The sequence below is a fragment of the Typopeltis vanoorti genome, chromosome 10 (genome assembly GCF_054136105.1).
Source record: "Typopeltis vanoorti isolate ZY-2024b chromosome 10, IOZ_Tvanoo_1.0, whole genome shotgun sequence".
In the NCBI taxonomy this organism is placed as follows: Eukaryota; Metazoa; Arthropoda; class Arachnida; order Uropygi; family Thelyphonidae; genus Typopeltis; species Typopeltis vanoorti.
Genome location: NC_143558.1, coordinates 94,317,277 through 94,337,974, shown reverse-complemented (window position 1 = coordinate 94,337,974; position 20,698 = coordinate 94,317,277). Strand labels below are relative to the sequence as shown.

Genomic DNA, 20,698 nt, shown 5'->3' with positions numbered 1-20,698 from the left:
ATAATCGAAGTTAAACTCACCCGACACTCGGACGGCTTCTTCTCCGCAGCACGACATAGCAGCAGTAATGTTTAAAGGCACGAGCACTATTTTCTAGCTTAGTAAACATCCATTTTTCTATAATGGATTACCATGGGCAGAGATTCAACTTACAGAAGCATAAACATGCCGCCTTAGCGCCCTCGGTCTCGCGCTATGTATTCATAAAGGAAGAGCTAGTTTCGGTGTTGCCCTCTGATGGCGTTTTATGGAACTAAATTCAGTTGGAAGAATACGTCGGGGATACTTGTGATATTTTTAACTAATGTATACTGTATGTTTGAACTGGTGCTATTAATTTTTATTTTATTTTATTTTTGTTTACATTTAAATTCACTAATTTATTTTCAAAACTTATCTTTTGAAATTAACCCATTTCAAATAACTATAAAAATCATTAAATGGATCTAATACAAGAAAATTGAATTGCTGTGACAATATTCACCCACCCCTTTTTTTTTAATGGATGTTTGTGATATTCTGCATAAAGCATAGTCATAGGTTTTTAATAACCTTTCGTGGGTGGAAACCCCACATTAAAAAAAAAGGTCCGTTTGTAAGCACTGTTCCTTTTTACTTTTGGCTTGTGCAAATTAATTAGTGATCTATTGAGTGTTATCATTAAGAAGTCATCTAAACTAGATTTTGTGACAGTGTTTAATTTTATATTTAATTATACTCATGAAACCTCTCGCTGACATGACGTGAAACTAGAAGCAGAAATGTGTACCATTCATTAACTTATATATATCAGAAGTACCGCTATACATAACAAATTAATGAACAACACGGAACCTTTCTTCGTGTGAAACAAATTTCAGATCCTCTAACTTCGTTTGTTTACATAATTCCATGTCATTCACTAACAATATTTTCATTAACTTTCTCAAGCGTGTTTTCTTTTCTTCTCTTATGCAATAATGCTACTACTCAAAAGGCTGATAACGTATAGCACATTTAGCACCATAGGGGGACAGGATTAAGTAATCCGAAAGCCTTCTGTACTGATCAAATGTAGAACTTTTTCAAGCCACTTCAGGCCTCCAGTAGGTAGAGTGTTAGTATCACACCGACAATCGAAAGATATTTACAAAGATCTATGCCCACGGCGATATTCGAACTTGTTGATATAAGATAATATTGTTTCTTATGCGTAATTAACTCGAAATTATTTTAAAGAAGCATCCGGAAGTACTGAGAGAGAGAGAGAGAGAGAAAGAGAAGATCATCTCTTCCCGAGTAAAACTTTCTCTACTAACTTGAACAATTAACATGTCCATATGAACCATCTAAATAATAGCTTTCCCCATAATTTATAAATCACTTCTTTGGGTAATTTATAAAACTATGAATGGAAGTTAAATCTAGAGTCATTGACTGGTGTTTACACCTGAATGGTATGCAATTCAGTCGATTAAATCCAGAATATAAACTCTGAAAGTTTCGGTTGCTATTTCTAATTTGGAACAGCCGGTCAATGACGTCTGCTGGTTTTGAAATAGCCCGAAAATAATGTGATTGAACGCTCAGTCATAATGTTTCCACTGCCTGAAAGAGAAGTCTGTGTACCTGTATCATAGCTTCCGTTGTAGACGCGTTTCCGCAATGGCTGAACACCCTATCATGATTTCATGGACGGTCATTGGTTGTTATTTGTGTAAAATTAAACGTATTAAGAGGATATCCAAAATATACAACAGGACCTTTAATATAGGCTTCCAGTTTCCTTTTAAAACCAAATAAAAGAGACAGGCTGCTGTATATTATTTTACATTAAATCTGTATTAAGAAATAGATAACCTCCTATGATGAATGGATAATCAGTTCTGTGGCATATTAACAGTCGCATAAAAACAATGTAGTTCTAGTTGGTTGTCTTAGTACTTACGAGACTAAGCCATGAAGCAGTCGTATGTTCGCCGGAAAATTTATTTTTGCTTTCAAGTTCAAATTGCTTTCAAATTGAGCCTGTGTAGCTCAGTGGATGTGGCGTTTGCATATCACCGCGCTTGGCCGCACGAAGGAAGACTTGGTTTCGAGTCTAGTCGGCGACTAGAGGAAATTTTTCTAAGCCTTTTTTCGACCGGTTCCCGAGTTAGTCGATCTCTGGCACGGGCAAGCAGGTTTTTCCTCCCGGAAACTCGGGTTTTTCGTCCTGTAAACTCAAGAAAATCGACCGTAGAACCCACATTATTTCAGACATTAAAAAATATATATTGTTAGGGACCACGAGATGGCGGCATATTTGAGCCGTCTCTCTTCACTACGTACCGCTTAATTAGTGATAGCCTTGGGCCATCTGTCTCTGATTGGGTACCAGTGGAGATTGAACTGCCCACTCAGTCTCCAAAAGTTAGATAGGGCTAAATGGCCTCGCCTACTCCCGTATACGGGAATAAAAAAAAGGCGTTAGCTGATTTTTTTTTTTTTTTTTTTTTTCAAATGTGTTTGACCGTTTAGAGGAAAGACTAGTTTCTCTTATGAAATCACTGTCACCTCTTGAGATGTTAGCTTAACATTAAAGAAAGAAATACTTCCAGTGTCTCTGAGAAGCTTTGCACGAAGCTCGCCAGAAACATGGTACTTCTTTAATGACGTCTCCAGGAAGTAACCAAAACAGAAATAATGTTTAAACTTTCTTTTTCCTTTATCGTGCGCTCTTATATTTATATTTTATTTCCATTGTCATTCTTAAAATTCCCTATTTTCATACCAGTGACAGTCATCAGGATATTTAACAAATATTTTCAATCATGATTCTTTCTGGCAATTTCATTTCTTCCATTTTTTTTTTCCTGAAATGTTTATATCTTTACAAAACGTTCAGTAAGAATATCTACAAGCAGCTACTCTCCCTCTTGGTGTTTACTAAGTATATTTTCTTTTATTAATTTTACTTATTGTTAAGTGGGGGATAATAACATCGATCGGTGACCAATCTAGGGACACACACACACACACACACACACGTGTAGCTCTTACTTTCAATTGTGATACTTCATGCTTCTCAAAAAAAAAAATATATATATATACAGGGTGTTCGGGATAAATTTGACAGTTTCGTAAGGAAAAAGAAAATCTTCTTTGTATCTATTAAATTTAATGAATTGACAAAAAAACATTACAGGCAGAGTTAATTACAATACTATCAACAAGATTTACTCAAAATAACCACTATTAGCATCGATCACAGCTTCAATTCTGCTTCGGAACCTCGAACAAGCTGATGCTACAGTCTCCCTGGGAAGGGCCGCAAAAACTGTTTTAATTTTATCCATTAACTGGGCTTTTGTATTACTGGAAGTGCGATTGGTGTCTTTTTCAACTGCGCCCCATACAAAATAATCCATGGGGTTAAGGTCTGGGGAGTTTGGAGGCCAAACATTTGGACTGGTGAAGTCGTAGAAATTTTCAGACAACCATTTTTGACTTTTCCCAAAGGGGCCGAATCCTGCTGCCATACATACGGCCTACCATTGGCTACCCTTGTTATCCAGGGCTTGACTACAGTTAGCAACTCCACGAACAAAGCCCGAATTCCAGTGCCAGGGTTCTTCAACACCTGTTCCTGCAGATTTGCGAGGAATTCTGCTGTACGAACGCAATCAGATCGTCTGCTAGGGATCTTTCTTCTTGCTACATCCTCGTAGTCACCATTGCAAGTCTCTAGTTCATGCCTGATTGTTTTTACTGTATTCAGGGAGCATTGGGCAGCAGTCGTAATATCCTTATTTTGATGGCGGGCACGAATCATCATGATACAAGTTATTCTCTTCCATGATTCAGGTGGGTTCCAGCTATCCATCCTTTCTGACATCTTGTATATGAATGAAGAAGGGTCCAAACTTTTAAATGAAGAGAAGTGTGTTAATACATGTAACTTACGGAAAAATATAATTAATTATAAATATGTCAAATTTATCCCGAACACCCTGTATATATATATATATATATATATATATATATATATATATATATATATGACAGAATGATCATTGACTCGGTTAACATACATAGTTTTATGAAAAAAATTGAATGACTAGAACCGAGATTTAATTAAAAAGGTTTTAATATAAACACACTACTAGTTTCGGCCTGTAACAGCCTTCTTCAGGTGACATTATAAAAGAAAAAACACTAAACATTGAGGGTTAAAAGACTATGAACATCATAGACAGTCTTTATACATAATTAGCATTAAAACGTTGCAGTTGTATTTGAAGCTGTTCTTTCATTTGTTGCATTGTTGGGAGAGTGCGTGCTTGCTGCATCACGTGAACGCCAGTACATGATTACAGCTGAATGACTATCCGGGAGGTTGTAGCTTAAGTTGTTATTTAGATGAACAGGATTGAAGATGATTTCTCTCGATTCCACAATTTTTCTCTCTATTTCGTCACTGCAACGGAAGATGTTTGTAGATTTTTCCCAGCAGACTTTGTGACTTTGGTTATCATCAGTAGGATTAGCCGAGAAGAGGATATGACTTGATAAAGCACTTGCTCGCTGTCTCTTGTAAGTAATGTCTCTCATGTGTTCTTCCATACGCATTTCGACAGATTTGTCTGTCTGCCCGAAATAAGGAATATCGCAGTCACATAATATTTTATATACGCCAGGGTATTTGAGTTGATGATGACAAGGTTTTGGGTGGCTAATTAAGGAACGGATCTTTGGAAGTGGAGTGAACAAGGTTCTGATACTGTATTTTTTTAGAACTTTTGCTAATTTATGTGAAACAGTACTTATGTAAGGAATAGATATATTGCTTTTGAATCTATTTGTTTCTTCTGAGTGATGTCTTGGAGGATTAAGAAGGAATTTGTTAATGATTTTCTTGGAATATCCATTAACTTCGAAAGAAGTTTTCAGATGGTTTATTTCTGTAAGCAGTTCATTTGGATCATCAAGAAGAGAACGGGCTCTATGTCCCAAGGTGGAAATTATTCCAAGCTTATGAGGAGGGAAATGATGGGATTGACTGTGCAGATATCTGTTGGTATGTGTGGGTTTTCTATATATCGATATTTTTAGTTTACCAGCAGAAGAGCGAGTCAGTTTGACATCAAGAAAAGGCAAGGAATTATCCGTTTCAAGCTCAGTAGTAAACTTAATACTTTGATGTCGGCTATTGAGATGTTCGAGGAAAACCATTGTTTGGAGCCATGGACATGAATCCCTTATGTGTGTGTGTATATATATATATATATTTTTTTTTTTTTTTTTTTTTTTTTTGGTACCCAAACAGACGTGTACCGCATCATCACCAAATGTTTGCGCATTTGCATCAGAATTTGCGTGACTATGGGTCATTCAGGGATCGCAGGCATGATAGTGGGCTGCCATAATCGACGCGAAATCTCCCGTCATGGAAGAGGAGGTGTTGCATGCGATGGACAATAATCCAGAGACAAGCACACGTGCCGTTGCCTCTGCTATAGGAGTATCTCGATCCAGTGTATTGCGCGTTTTGCAGTCTGAATCCTTACATCTACAACGGGTCCAGTTACTGATGGCCGAAGATTATCTTCGACGTGTGGAATTCGCGCACTGGGCAGGTATCGTCGCTGACTGTTTAGTCGGCCCATACCTGTTACCACCCCGACTGGATTCCTAGAAGTGTCGGACCTTTCTGGAAGAAGTTCTGTCGGATGTACTGAACAATGTTCCAATGACTGTGCGTTGGCAGATGTGGTTCCAACACGACGGGGCTCCAGCCCATTTTGGCATTTCTGTGCGTCAGTATTTGGACCGGTCCTTTGGGGCTCGATGGATTGGGCGTGGTGGACCCGTCGCAAGGCTCCCACGCTCACCTGATTATCGAGCATTGATTTCTTTCTGTGGGGACCCTTAAAGCCATAGTGTACGAAACGCCTGTTGCCTCTGACAATGGCAAGAATCGCCATCGCCGATTCTTGCCATCGCCAAGAATCGCAACCTAATGGCAAGAATCGCCATCGCCGCTGCAAATATCCGGGAAACTCCAGGTATTTTCGAAAATGTACGGCAATCAATGCGTCGTTGGTGTCAGGCATGCATCACTGCTAATGGTTGTAACTTTGAGCACCTAGTGTGAAACCATATTATATATCCAAATAATATTAAACTGTTCAGTTACGCCTAATAAAGCTTTTTACACTACTTACTGCCTGGTGTTATTTCTGTATCTTTGTGTCCCTGTTAGTACCTTCCGATGGCGTTTCCGGTCATGCTTTCCTATGTGAATATGGTTGATTTTGATGTCCTCCCCTCAAAGTTTGTACGTGGACTTTTGAACCACCCTGTATATATATACTGGGGGGGGGCTATGCCCCCTGGCGCCCAACGCCCCGAGTTCTGGACTAGTAGGCCGGTTCTCCTTCAATTCTGATGACTCGAATTTTGAAGACTCGAAAGGCGCCTAGGGTAGCCGCTGAATGTCAAGTCTTCAAAGGGGGGGGGGGGAATTTTCCCCCTCTGGCGGCTGCTGCGCCCAACCTACCCTAGTTCTGGACGGGTAGGCCGGTTCTCTTTCAATTCTGATTACTCGAATTTTGAAGACTCGAAAATCGGGTTCTGTCCCCCCCCCTGGAGCCTAGGGTATCCCCCTGAGTGTCGAGTCTTCAAAAGGGGGCTCCTTCCCCTGGCGGCTGCGGCACCCAACCCCCAGTTCCGGACTAGTAGGCCGGTTCTCCTTGAATTCTGATGACTCAAATTTTGAAGATTCGAAAGGGGAGTTCCTCCCCTCCCTCCCCCGGCGCCCAACGCCCCGAATTCCGGACTGGTAGGCCGATTCTCCTTCAATTCTGATGACTCGAAAGGGGGGTTCTTCTCCCCTGGCGCCTAGGGCGCTCAACTCCCCCGAGTTCCGGACTGGTAGGCCTGTTCTCCTTGAATTCTGATGACTCGAATTTTGAAGACTCGACACTCAGAGTTTCAAAACGAGATATACAAACGTGACATAAAATGGCTTATCATTTTATATATATAGGGTAGATATATATATGCATAAACTTGGTGTTTAATACCCAAGTTAAAAAACTTTCTATATATATATATATATATATAAAGAGAGAGAGTTAAGTGTATTTCTTTGCATGATTTGCATTTTAGTGTATCAGAGGGGAAGGATGAAAACTAGAAATAAACGAAACTGAAGCTTTTGTCCACTTCCTATTTTCCCATCTGATTACTACCAAGTCGACAGTTAATGGTGCTAGTTTGCATTGTATCAAGAATTGTCAGAGTTTGTGAACCGATTTGTTCTTTTTTTTTTGCATTTTTTTTTTTTTGCTATTACTGAATGTTAAGCTAATAACTCAGTTTTTCCGTACGTCGTACACTTAAAAAGCGTGCTTATCAAACTCATTTTTTTATTATAAATTTCCATATTGTGTCGTAACATCATCGCAGTGGTATTTGTTTATTGCTTACGAATGTAAAACTTTCTGTTTATACTTCGGAAATGAATAATTACGAAATGAAGAGAAAAGTATATGAAAATATCACTTCCACTTGCAGAAGTGTTTTTCTAGCCGTTTAAGCGTTTTAATGAAGACTGGAAAATCCCTGAAGAAAATATCAAAAATGGCAGCCTTCCGCTCGAAACAAACCAAGTCGAAGAATAAGAGTTAGTGTGCAGTGACAGTCGAGAGGCCACTCAGAAACTGTAATGACTGGTAAATATATTCGTATCTTATGAAAGTTGTCTTAGTCCTTGCTAACAGGCACACATTTCATATCGAATGCCATAACCACAGACCAGGCTTACAATGAAGTTTCCTGGTGTGGTCAAGATGACTCTCACTTGAAACGAATTATTCTAAACGCCTGTTTTCATCGGTGGAGAATGTTAAAGTAGCTGCAGATGATTGCTGAGAGGTTGGGATTGGAAAATATGACTTCTAGATCTTGAACCTGTGTTGGAGTAAGCTAGAGTGATTGTATTATCGCAAAGGGTAGATCTTTAAGACCTAGCATTATATTGAGTTTGTTGATCGTTTCCATCTGAGCGTCCTTTTTATGGTGCTTAAAGTTTTATGCAGATTCCAAAAGGTACATAAAATAAAATCAACTCTGTTGAATTTATGGTACATTTAAATACTACTAGAGTTGAGAAAACCATTGTAAACGATGTTTTTAATTTTTTTTTTCATCTCTATAGCTTAAATCCTTCAATCTATTCACTTGATCCCATTTATCTGAGAACTTCTATAAAAAAAAATTCTTTCATTTTCAGCAAAGATCTTTTATAGTCTTTTCTACGATTTTGCTTTATCTTTTCAGTTCCAAATCACTAAATCGAGCACGCGATGTTGATATTCAAGAAGCATCACCTCTCCTGTCGAAATTTTGTGAACTTATTCTATGCCATTGAATAAAATCAGTATAAAACAGTATACTCGATTTAGACGTCATATTGCAATTATTATTCGACATACTTTTGTGAATGTACGCTAAACTGTTAATTTCTCTTTGTTAGCACCAGATCGTAGTCAGGATTTCGGATACACTTGTATCCTATCCGGTAATGATTTTTTTTTCTTTTTTGTATAATTTTGAATTCCTTTTACTTCCTGTAAAACGTATGATAAAACTTAGTGATATGTCTTTTTTTGCCGTACTAGATTAAAGAAAAGTTTAAATGATTAAGTAATTGGCAGTATGACTTACCACCGCTTGATATTGTTGTATCGCGTCATGATGAAGCTATTGACTTAATCATGATGACCGTCGGCATTATAGTTTGCATTTTATTTTATTTATTTATTATTATTTTTTTTTTTTGTAAATGCAGTTTAATTATGCGGTCGCTTATCGTACTCGGCGATATTCTAACTGATTGATGTAAAAGAGCAAAGTGTTTGCTTCAACTTTTGTTGCAAACATCCATCACCGTATTCCGAAGAAGTCAAGCAGCTTCGGTCGAACTGGTGCATGATGATTTTTTTTTTCCCTTGGGAAGGAGTTATGTGTTTCAGAAATTCGTTATTAGGTCAAACTCTAAACCAGTAGTGTCACTTAAGAGGCCTTTAGCGGATAAGAGATGTTCCGCCAAAACACTAACAAAAAACTGGCACGCCTAGAAGTGATTACCTCACCACTACATCACCCTCGCGCACATTGCCTTGTCTGTGTAACAGTTTTTTCTTTTTTTTTTCTTTGCCAAGAAGAAACTTGACTTTCTGTGACATCATTTCGCTTTCCAAAAATGAAGTGCCCGCTCAAAAGAGTTGAAGATTTTCAAAGATCATATCGAACAAGCAGTTCAGAGGAAGTCGACAAGCGATGTTTCAGATGTGCCAGAAACGTTGAATTTTCTTTGTATAAATTCGCAAGGCAATTACTTTAAAGAGTGAAAATAACGATCAGTAACTATTTAAGTAAATCCTACACTTTGTTTTTCAGCCAGTCCCAGAATTTTAGGATATTACTTCATATAATTGGAAGTGATATTGATATTTCAAATGAAGTACATGTATAGTAATTCCGCTAGATTATAACTACATTGTATAACTAGATTATATGAAGCTGTTAACTGTAATTTTTAAGCCTACATAAATCTACGACAAGCTTTCACCCTTTAGTGGGGAAAAGCCGTTACAAATTAGAGCTATGCGAACAATGGGATGTTCTTAATAGTAATGCTTCATTTCTTAAAGCTCAATCTTCAGAAAGTTCGCCTGTGTGACAGTTACCGAGCTTAATGAATTAGTCGCAGGATTTTAGGGAAAAAAAAGCGTCAAATGGAATGAATATAAAGCGCACGGGAGATAAGGCCGTTCCGATTTCTATATCATATACAAATAAATATTTGTATATGATATAAATATGATAAATTCATGTCTTCGCGTGATGACAGAAATGTAATTGATATCGAGAACACTTCATGCTCAGTATTCACGAGGAATAAAAAATAAATTTCTTTTTGCCGTTTTAAAAGATACCAAGATATGAAAAAATAAATTAGTATGAAACCCAAACAAAAGCTTCTGTTTCAGTTAACATTATTATTGATTTTCAAGCCTGCCCTGCCAAGAGATTTATGTATGAATTCCTTCTATATTAAGGCATTTTAACGCTAACATTTAAACAGGGACGAATGCTGGTCTTGAAATTCACGCTTGCTCTTGTTATCATTCAGGGAGTGAGAGGTGTGATTGAAGTCTGATTAGCGGAATAATGAATTACTGGCCATTTAAAACTATGTACAGTATCTCGTTTTTAACCAGTGATCCATATTAAACGGTTTAATACATAGAGAAATTATATTAATTTTAATAAAATATTTTAATATTAACTATTATTAGAATACACTTCAAGATTTGTTAATACCAACAAAACACCTGCTATAGGGATCCCGGACGTCCCGTAAAATACGGGATCGTCCCGTTTTTGGCTAATGCGTCCCGTTGTCCCGAGAAAACTCTTCGGGACAGCTTTTTATCCTGTATTTTAGGGTTCAAGACTGAATAACAAAATCGATGAGTTACAATTTCTATTCTATTACATACATCGCTCTCGGTCATCAAGGCGAGTGATGGCAACACTACAACACTGATAAGTTCGTTAGAACAGTGCGCATGTGCATTGACATTTTGGTGTGTGCCGTGATATTGGCTCAGCTTTAAATAGCACGGAACTGTCTGCTTGATCCACGCCATTTTAGAAGCTTGCTCCGAGAGAAACAAGTTGGTGCTTGCAGAGTATTAATTACCGTACGGCTGCTGTTAAAATGTATGGTTTTTCAATTCTCCTGTGGCCCTGTTGAACATGCCGAAACGGAAGTGTGATTATACAGACGCTTTAAAAACTCAATTTCCGTTTTTAAAAAAATCGACTTAATTGGACGAGACAGATTAAGTGGAGTGTACCGTTTGTGATGGCTTGTTTAGCGTCGAGCATGGCGGAAAGTCCGACATTACCCAGCACATTGCTACGAAAAGACATAAATCTGCATCTCGAGCTGCAAAAGTCAGTGATTTCTTTACCAAGAAAGAGATTGGGGAAGTGGAAAAGAATCTTGCTGCAGAAGAAGCAACTTTCGCGTATTACACGTGTTTTCACAACCAGAGTTTTCGATCAATGGATTGTACATCTAAAATAATACGTAAGTTATATGATAGAAAATTTACATGTGGGCAAACAAAAACACAAGCGTTAATTATAAATGTTTTGGCTTTATTTGCAATCAAGCAATTCAAACTGGAAATGGAGAAAGCAAATTATATATCTATCCTGATTGACGCTTCAAACCATGGTGCTTCAAAATTAGTGCCATTGATAGTTATATTTCGTTCCAGAAAAAGGTGTTAAAACCATGATTCTATAATGTACAGATCTTCCTAGTGAAAGTGCAGAACGACTTATGAATTATAATGGACTTGTTAAAATCTTGGAAGATTAAAGATAAAGTCATAGCCTTGTCAGCGGACAATACTAATACTAACTTCGGTGGATGTTCAAGAAAGGGAAGAAACAACGTGTACCATAAATTGAGAACTAGGTTTGGCCGGGGATTGATTAGAGTTGGTTGCTCAGCTCATATTTTAAACAATGCTGTGTAAACTGCAGCTGATACATTTCCTGTAGACATTGAAGCTGTTATAGCTAAAATATTTCAACACTTTTTTATATACTCTGTAAGAGTCCTGTCCCTGAAAGAATTTTGTGAATTTGTGGACAATGAGTATAAAACAGTTCTAGGACACTCGAAGACAAGGTGGCTGTCGTTGCATCCAGCTATCAAAAGGTTGAATGACATGTATGAAGGACTTAAAGCCTATTTTCTTTCAATAGATAAACGTCCGACAATGTTGAAAGACTTTTTCCAGAACCCAGTGCGAACCTGTTTTCTACTTTTCTGAAGTTGCAATGTGAAATATTCTAAACTACTATCAGGAGCATAGAAGGCGAAACGATATCTTTCGTTGAAGCACAATCAATTATACAGTTACGTTTGAAAAATTGAAATGATAAGAGATGAAAATTTGACAACTATCACCGAAAAAAAAGTTACTTCTTGAGTTGCAAGAGGAAGAATTGATTAATGAAAAGGCTTTCCAATCTCATAAAACTGATTTCTACAACACATGTCATATATAAAATAACGGTTAGTATATGATGAAATTAGACAGTATGTCTTGGGTGAAATTGAGAACAGCATTATGTTGGGAAAATTTTCTTCAAACAGTCCAAACTATTAATCAGATCGCTGCCATATCAAACATTGTTGAATCTGATTTCTTTAATGAAGTAACGATAGTGAAAACAGCTCTGAAGTCCAAAGAAGATAATGAAGTGAAAGACATGTTGAAATCCAGATATTTAGATGAAGTCTGGGTGGATCTCTTAAAAATGTTGAAAGAGAACTATCAAATTTAAAGAAAGTAGTGGAGTTCGTTATGTGTGTTGCTGGAACAAATGCGTGTGTCGAAAGATTATTTTCTCGCATGTACTGTATACTGATGAGAAAAACAAACTGTGTGTAAAAATTGTAAAATCAATGCTTATTGTAAAATCATTCTTCAGTAAGGATTGTGTAGCTTTTCATGACATGACATGACATGATTCTTAAAAATAAACAATTGCTAAGTGAAATTCATTCTTCAGAAAAGTATTGCAAGAGTGAGCAAGACTGATTGATTAATAAGAATATTGCCAGGTGAGAAGAGCATTACTGTATTAACAATCTATTTTGCATGTATAATAGTAAGCAAAAAACATTTGAAGGTAACTTAAAGTGGTTTAATGAAAATATGCAGCCTAACAATTGGATTTACTATTTGTTTACTTATACTTAGTAAAGTGTGTGCATAGTAAACCTTACCATGCACACACTTGGAAAGTTAGAATCGTTTTGTAAGACTGGCATATGTGATGGATGCGCATACTAAACTTTCACCCTCAGACATAAGTGTTCCGTATTTTTTCCAATGTATCTGGGATCCCTAACCTGCTAACAAAATGTGACAGTATTATCCGCTCGCGTATTACCTGTACGTCCATCATAGCATGTGACACACACGAATAAACATGTATGGATACACGCACGGGTGGTGAAGCAATCGCCGAGAACAGTTAGACAGTTTAAGAAACGAGTGACTGCGTGGTTCGAACTATTTGAATTTAAACTTTTATGCAAACAATTCGAATCTCTTGGCTCGAACGCGATCATGCAGTCACGATCGCGTTCAATAACTAAAAAAATCTAATTATTGCCTATAAACCAAAGTGGCTGCTACATTGCCAGCAGTTGGTGAGAGCAGTCATGCATCTTTCACCTGGGAGGTGGTTAAACGTGGAATTTTAGTAAAGAAGAATATTATGTGGAATTACACAGCTGGTATAATTATGACAAATTCAGGAGACTTCTTTCGAGGGTGTAATGAGATGACAAACTGCATGAGATAGGATTTTAATAATGCATGGAAAATTGTCAAGGGGTGTTTAAAGGAAGGAGTAGCCAACTGCATACATAGTCAGGAGTATAAATAAAATAGGAGTTAATTGGATGAGTAGCATCATCAAGCAGAGCTACAAAAAGAAAAAAAAAAGCCAGTGGAGGAAATTTTAAAAGAAAGAGGATTAGCAAGCTCATGAGCCAGAAGGATGACTAATATTGGATGGAAGGCAAAATCAGAGTATTAGAGGAAATTAACTGAGTAAGTCAACTGTAACCCGAAAAAGTTCTTCCAGTCTATGGCAAGTAAAAAGAAAAATGACTGTGGTAGAATAATTTTCATGAATGAATTGAAGTTTTCTGGGTTGAAATGTCCATACTTTGTCTGGCGAGCACCACGCACAACTTATTAGAAAGAAAAAAAATATTTAATTAACTTTGTACATCTTCAGATTTAAATACAAACCGAAGAAAAGGGTATTGGTTTAAAGATTTCTAATTCAGTTAGTCTTTTTATATTCGTATTTAATCCAAAGATATAAACACATTTTACGAAACTAGTAATTAAACAAATTCTTTTCTGGTAAGTTGTACGTATTTCTCGCCAGACAGAATGAATTTTGATAAATGCTGATAGCGGCGAGGTGACTAAAGTACACACTGTTTGGAAAAAAGTGAACGGATACTACAGTGTGAGGAACAAACACCATAGCGCCCACCTTAATAAGATGCAGTGCCTCCTTTCGCTGCGATGACTGCGGCAATCCTACGGTACATACTTTCCACAAGTGTACGATAGCAATCAGTGGTAGTTTTGGGCATATAATGTAGGTATGTAATGAGATCCTGGACTGTTATGGAACGGATGTCCCTTGACCTCACCTGACGCTCCAGTTCATCCCACACATATTCATTAGGGTTGGGATCAGGGCTATTTGGAGGCCAGTCAAATGTAATGACGTTCCTGTCCACAAACGAGGCAGTTACAGCAGAAGCCTTATGTAAAAAGTCAACGGACACTACAGTGTGAGGAAGAAACGCCATAGCCAGAAACCAGAACAAACACCAGAATGTTCAGATACCGCTCGGAGTTCACTGTTCGTGCCATCACACTCAGAGGTCCGATGACAAACCAGGAAGAATAGGACCATATCATCACACAGCAGCCACATCTGAATTCATAGTTGGGGTTACGAACTCTCATTTAACTATTGAATTGATCAGATCTTCTGATAGTTAGGGATTTAAATTGTTGATTGACATCTTTTGATGGATCTTGAAGGTGGCACCTGATGATTGGACCAAGAGGATTGTTCTAAGTATATAAAGGACGCGAGTGTACTAACTATGAGGAATAACATTTTGTCACTTAGAAAAGATCTATGAAAGGATATTGGCAGGAAGAATAAGAAATAAAATGGAGGGTCTAAGAAAAGAGCAGTTTGGTTTTAGAAAAGCACTACGAACTGTAAATCTGATTTCTATTGTAAAGGAAATGATGGAGAGACACTGAGAATGTGAGGAAAAAGCATATTTATGGCATTTCTTGATTTGGAAAAAGCCTTTGACAGGGTTTTTCCAAATCAAGAATAGGGTTTTCCAATTTCAACGGAAAATTGGAAAAAATCAATTTTGAGAGGCTTTTTCCAGTTTTCAACGGGGAAAAGTCTGGGAAAGTTTGAAAAAGATAGGCATAGGAAAAGAAGAAATAGTTGTGATGAAAAACAGGTCTGTTAAATGTAAGTTCTGTGTGAAAATTAAATTTCGCGATTGGGAGTGATTTACATTGAAGAATGGACTGAAACAAGGAGGGTCTTTATCTCTATCGATGTTTGTTGTGGTGATGAACAGTGTCTTAGATACAAATAATGACCAGAGATCCAAAACAGCTGTGTTTGCAGATGAGATTGATTTGGGTACATTAAGAAATGCTACAGAAAGAACTAAACAAATGGAACAGTGTACCAGAAAAGTGTCGTTTACACATTAATAGCATGAAGAGTAAGAATACGGTTTTAAATCGGATAGTTAATGCTGGTAGACTTAATGGGAAAGTCTTGAAGAACAGTGAAAATTCAATTTGGGAAGTATATTTTCTAGTGATGGAATTTTAGATCACGAGATATCAGGAGGATTTCAGTAAACCAAAGTTTTTTAGCTGTTTAAGTAGTCTACTTTGGGACAGTGATTCCCCAATAAAGTGTAGGTTTTTGATTAATAGAAGTTATTTTTGCCATTTTGTCACATGTAGCAGAAACGTAGAGACTAACAAAATCCAAACAATCAAAATGAAAGTTTTGAGGCTAATGTTAGCAGAAACAATGATACCCAATATGTATAATAATTACAACCCTGCCATGGAAAATATTTATTTGAAGATCATTGAGGCGAGGCTTGGAAAAATATCTTCGAACAAATACATGTATTAAAATCATATGGTGCTAGAGCAGTAAGATAAGCTGCAGTAATTGGATAAAAAATAGTTTATTTCAGGTCAGGATATCATACAATATTACTTATTGGTTTGTTGTTTTAAGGATACTTGCGACATAAGACTGAATGATATAATCACGTAATCACAAGAAAGATATTTATTTAACCAAATATTTCGGTCTGGAAATAGCAGACCATCGTCGGTGGTATTACAAGAACAGTTTAAAAAATATACAAGCTAGAATACTAACAATAGATCGTTGAAATTAGAACATGCCGCGTGATGTTATATCACTAAGTATGAAACGAAATATTTTGAAGTAGAAACATGATTGAATTTGCTATTAAAAAAAAAAAAAAAAAAAAAAAAAAAAAAAAAAAAAAAAAAAAAAAATTAATGAGTAATCTTGATTAGGCTTTCCCAGATTTTTGATATAGATATGCAGTCATTACGATTCAGGTTGGGATGATGGAGCAAGGCCTCCACGCTTTCCTTGAACAAACGTTCGAACCTATAACGGGATCTATGTAAGAGGCGCGTTTTGGACCAAAGGATGCTGTGGTCAGTTTCAATCCCGTGTTGAGCCAGACCAGACTTTTCAGGTTTATTGTGAAGAATGGATGATTGATGTTCTTGGATTCTTTTTTCAAGAGAGCGTCCAGTCTGTCCAAAGTAAGAGAGATCACAGTTGCAAGGAATTTGATAAACTCCAGGAAGAGATAAAGTTGAGCGTTTGTCTTTAGGAGAAGGAAAATGAGAAGACAATTTGTTAATAGGAGAATACGTAGCTGTTAAATCATATTTCTTCAAAATTCTTGCGATAGGTTCTGAAATACCGGAGATATAAGGAATAGGTACTCGACGTACTGAATCTTTGTTGTTTTGTGGAGGATTATAAGATGTAAGAAGACGTTGAATACTTTTTTCAGAAAAGCCATTGAGTTTCATGTGTTGCTGGATAGTAGAAAGTTCTTTCTGTAGATAATCAAAAGTAGAACAATTAGTTTTGGCTCTTTTGATGAGACATTTTATAATTCCTGTTTTATGACATGGATGATGGGCTGATTCTTTCAGAATATAACGACCTGTGAATGTTGGTTTCCTGTATACTGTAGTTGTAAGAATATTTGAAGATGATCGGATGAGGAGAACGTCTAAAAAAGATAACTGGTTGTTTTCTTCTAATTCCATAGTAAACTTTATGCGATGATGTAAGGAATTAATACTGTTTAAAAAGGAAGATAAAGTGTTTTTACTGTGAGGCCAAATAGCAAATATGTCATCTATATATCTTACCCAAAAAGATGGTAGAGGGAAACTAGATGTGAAGAGGACTTTTTCTAAATGTTCCAAATAAAAGTTGGCTAAAGCTGGAGAAAGAGGACTTCCCATGGCTGTTCCTTCTACTTGGCTATAAAATTTGTTTTGACATATGAAATAACCAGAATGTATAACGAAATCGAATAGTTTTATAATATCTTGAGGAAAGATGTCAGCAAGTAGTTTTAAAGTTTCCTTAAGAGGTACATTGGTGTATAAAGATTCTATATCAAAACTAACCATAAGATCTGTAGGTTGTAATGAGACATCTTTTAATTTTTCTAAGAAATCTGAGGAGTTTTTTAAAAAAGAACTCGAGTTGCCAATGTAAGATTTCAGTAATTTAGCTAGATATTTGGCTATACGGTAAGTAGGAGAATCAATGCAATCTACTATTGGACGAAGAGGATAGTCAATCTTATGGATTTTTGGAAGGCCATAAAATCTAGGAGGTCTTGCAAAATGAGTTTTAAGTCTTTCAATTGTGTCTTTATCCAAACTGATAAACACTTTATCTTCCTTTTTAAACAGTATTAATTCCTTACATCATCGCATAAAGTTTACTATGGAATTAGAAGAAAACAACCAGTTATCTTTTTTAGACGTTCTCCTCATCCGATCATCTTCAAATATTCTTACAACTACAGTATACAGGAAACCAACATTCACAGGTCGTTATATTCTGAAAGAATCAGCCCATCATCCATGTCATAAAACAGGAATTATAAAATGTCTCATCAAAAGAGCCAAAACTAATTGTTCTACTTTTGATTATCTACAGAAAGAACTTTCTACTATCCAGCAACACATGAAACTCAATGGCTTTTCTGAAAAAAGTATTCAACGTCTTCTTACATCTTATAATCCTCCACAAAACAACAAAGATTCAGTACGTCGAGTACCTATTCCTTATATCTCCGGTATTTCAGAACCTATCGCAAGAATTTTGAAGAAATATGATTTAACAGCTACGTATTCTCCTATTAACAAATTGTCTTCTCATTTTCCTTCTCCTAAAGACAAACGCTCAACTTTATCTCTTCCTGGAGTTTATCAAATTCCTTGCAACTGTGATCTCTCTTACTTTGGACAGACTGGACGCTCTCTTGAAAAAAGAATCCAAGAACATCAATCATCCATTCTTCACAATAAACCTGAAAAGTCTGGTCTGGCTCAACACGGGATTGAAACTGACCACAGCATCCTTTGGTCCAAAACGCGCCTCTTACATAGATCCCGTTATAGGTTCGAACGTTTGTTCAAGGAAAGCGTGGAGGCCTTGCTCCATCATCCCAACCTGAATCGTAATGACTGCATATCTATATCAAAAATCTGGGAAAGCCTAATCAAGATTACTCATTAATTTTTTTTTTTTTTTTTTTTTTTTTTTTTTTTTTTTTTTTTTTAATAGCAAATTCAATCATGTTTCTACTTCAAAATATTTCGTTTCATACTTAGTGATATAACATCACGCGGCATGTTCTAATTTCAACGATCTATTGTTAGTATTCTAGCTTGTATATTTTTTAAACTGTTCTTGTAATACCACCGACGATGGTCTGCTATTTCCAGACCGAAATATTTGGTTAAATAAATATCTTTCTTGTGATTACGTGATTATATCATTACTTATTGGTTTGCATTATAATACATGTTAGTTTGTTTATTCCTTCATATTTATTGGCTTTATAGTTTAGTATATAAGTTTAAATTTGGTAACCTTGTAAGTGTATGCTAGTTCTAAATAAGTAAGTTTATCAGAACTCAGCGATGTGCATCTCCCTCATCATTTTACGATGAGGAATTAACCTATGATGTAAGCCATAACCTGAAAGTATTCATTTCGTATTTAAGTATATTATGATGACATGTTATTTTTCTCAGCCTTAATGAGTTTTATCACACTTTTAGCAATTTCGTTTACCTGTTTAACTTATATTTGTTAATTAATTTTGTGTGGATTATTTTACTAATTTTCAAGTAATCCGGACTTTATTGTCTTTAATTTGCCTTACGCCTTACTTCTTATTATGTGCATAGATAGAAGATTACTTTGCAAACAAACCATTTATTGTTTTTGCGTTACGATTATGCCATCTTTTTGTGTAATTTTTCAGTTTTTATATATTTACTTTTCATAATGGCATTTTGTTAATTTATGTGCATGGTTTGTTCGATATGGCGTAAGATTATCAAAGTGGGTGGGGGGGGGGGGATCAGAATGTCATTTGACGTCTTCTCACTGAAGTTGAGTTAGTCGAATTTCTATCCTTTTTTCCTACTAACCACACCTTAGGAGTTGTACCCCTTTCTCCTTCTATCCTCGGCGAACCTTTGCAGACAATTTCCACAGTGATTATGATAGTGCTGGTAGCGAGTCCGAGACAGAGAAGGTAAAATGCGCCTTGTATATCTTTGAGTCCAACGTTACGACTTCCTCCTTTTAACGTGGTGTCGATATCATGGCACTCCTCTCTTTTTACAGCATAATTTCTCTCCCAGTGACTCAACATTCCGCTCTCCCATAAGTGAAGAACACTTAAAAAAAAAAAAAAAAAAAAACGAGTAGATATTCATTAGTTCATTTCATATTAACAGCAATATACTATTATGCTATTCATTAGACTTAATTAATTGCAAAAATATGAGTTTTTTTGAGATTAATTAACAAAATACTCAAATATCTCGTTTGACAAACTAAAGTCACTCAAATAGATTAAGTGGAAGGAATGGATGCAGGATGATGATTTCCACAAAAATAGATAAATAATAATAATGGAGCTCTAAAAATTAACTGGGCGGTAAGGTGTCCACACATATTTACATACGCGCCCTCGCAAAGGCATTCAAGTTATAAGGACTTGTAGTTGAATGATTAGAAGTGATACATGGCATGGGATAAACATTATCTTTTCAATATAATCTCTAGGAGATTCTATTTTTTTTTTTTTTTCAGGCATGAAAAATATTTGCTCTGTGATTAATTGAAACAAAGATTTATGGTTATAGCTTAGTTGGTTTTCATAGATCATGTCTAAGACACAAGGAACCTTTATGAGAACTTTTCAGTCAAAGGTGAGTTAGCCCTCCTCTTATGGAAGTGGAAGATTTTTTTCTCCCGGAAACTTTTCCCCCCTGAAAATATTAAAACCGGTCCCGTGAATACATCTACAGACATTAAATACTCGCCTTTAGGGGGCAGCAGATGAGTGGCATGCCAGCTGCATTAATTGCGTAAAATCCCTTAGTTATGGAAATCAGCCCGTCTCGCACGAACGAAAAATGGATGGAATAAATCCAAACGATATTATGATTCTTTGGTAAAAATAAAGGTTAACGCTTTTGCTTTATTGCAGGGAATGATGGTACTGCACGAGTCATGAACTTGACATTTCCGATAATCCGAAATTTACAAACTCTTGATTTTTGTTAACCAAAAATTAATAAAAATGTACTCAGTTAGCTTTTCTTGTAATGGCAAAGCTTATAAATTTAGTAAAAGTAATTTAGTAAATCAACAAAAA

General features: G+C 36.3%; 2 protein-coding genes across 2 annotated transcripts in view; one reads left to right on the top strand and one right to left on the bottom strand.

Moving 5' to 3' along the window:
* LOC150102603 (uncharacterized) overlaps positions 1-165 on the bottom strand; it is a 98,627-nt gene extending 98,462 nt beyond the window's left edge. Inside the window, exon 1 of the mRNA XM_090398786.1 lies at positions 21-165. Coding sequence (XP_090254912.1) covers positions 21-57 — 37 coding nt within the window. The 5' untranslated portion in view covers positions 58-165. The remainder of the gene's footprint in view (positions 1-20) is intronic.
* Positions 1-20,698, top strand: part of Sec23 (transport protein Sec23) — a 410,761-nt gene that overhangs the window by 38,312 nt on the left and 351,751 nt on the right. The gene's annotated exons all lie outside the window — the stretch shown is intronic.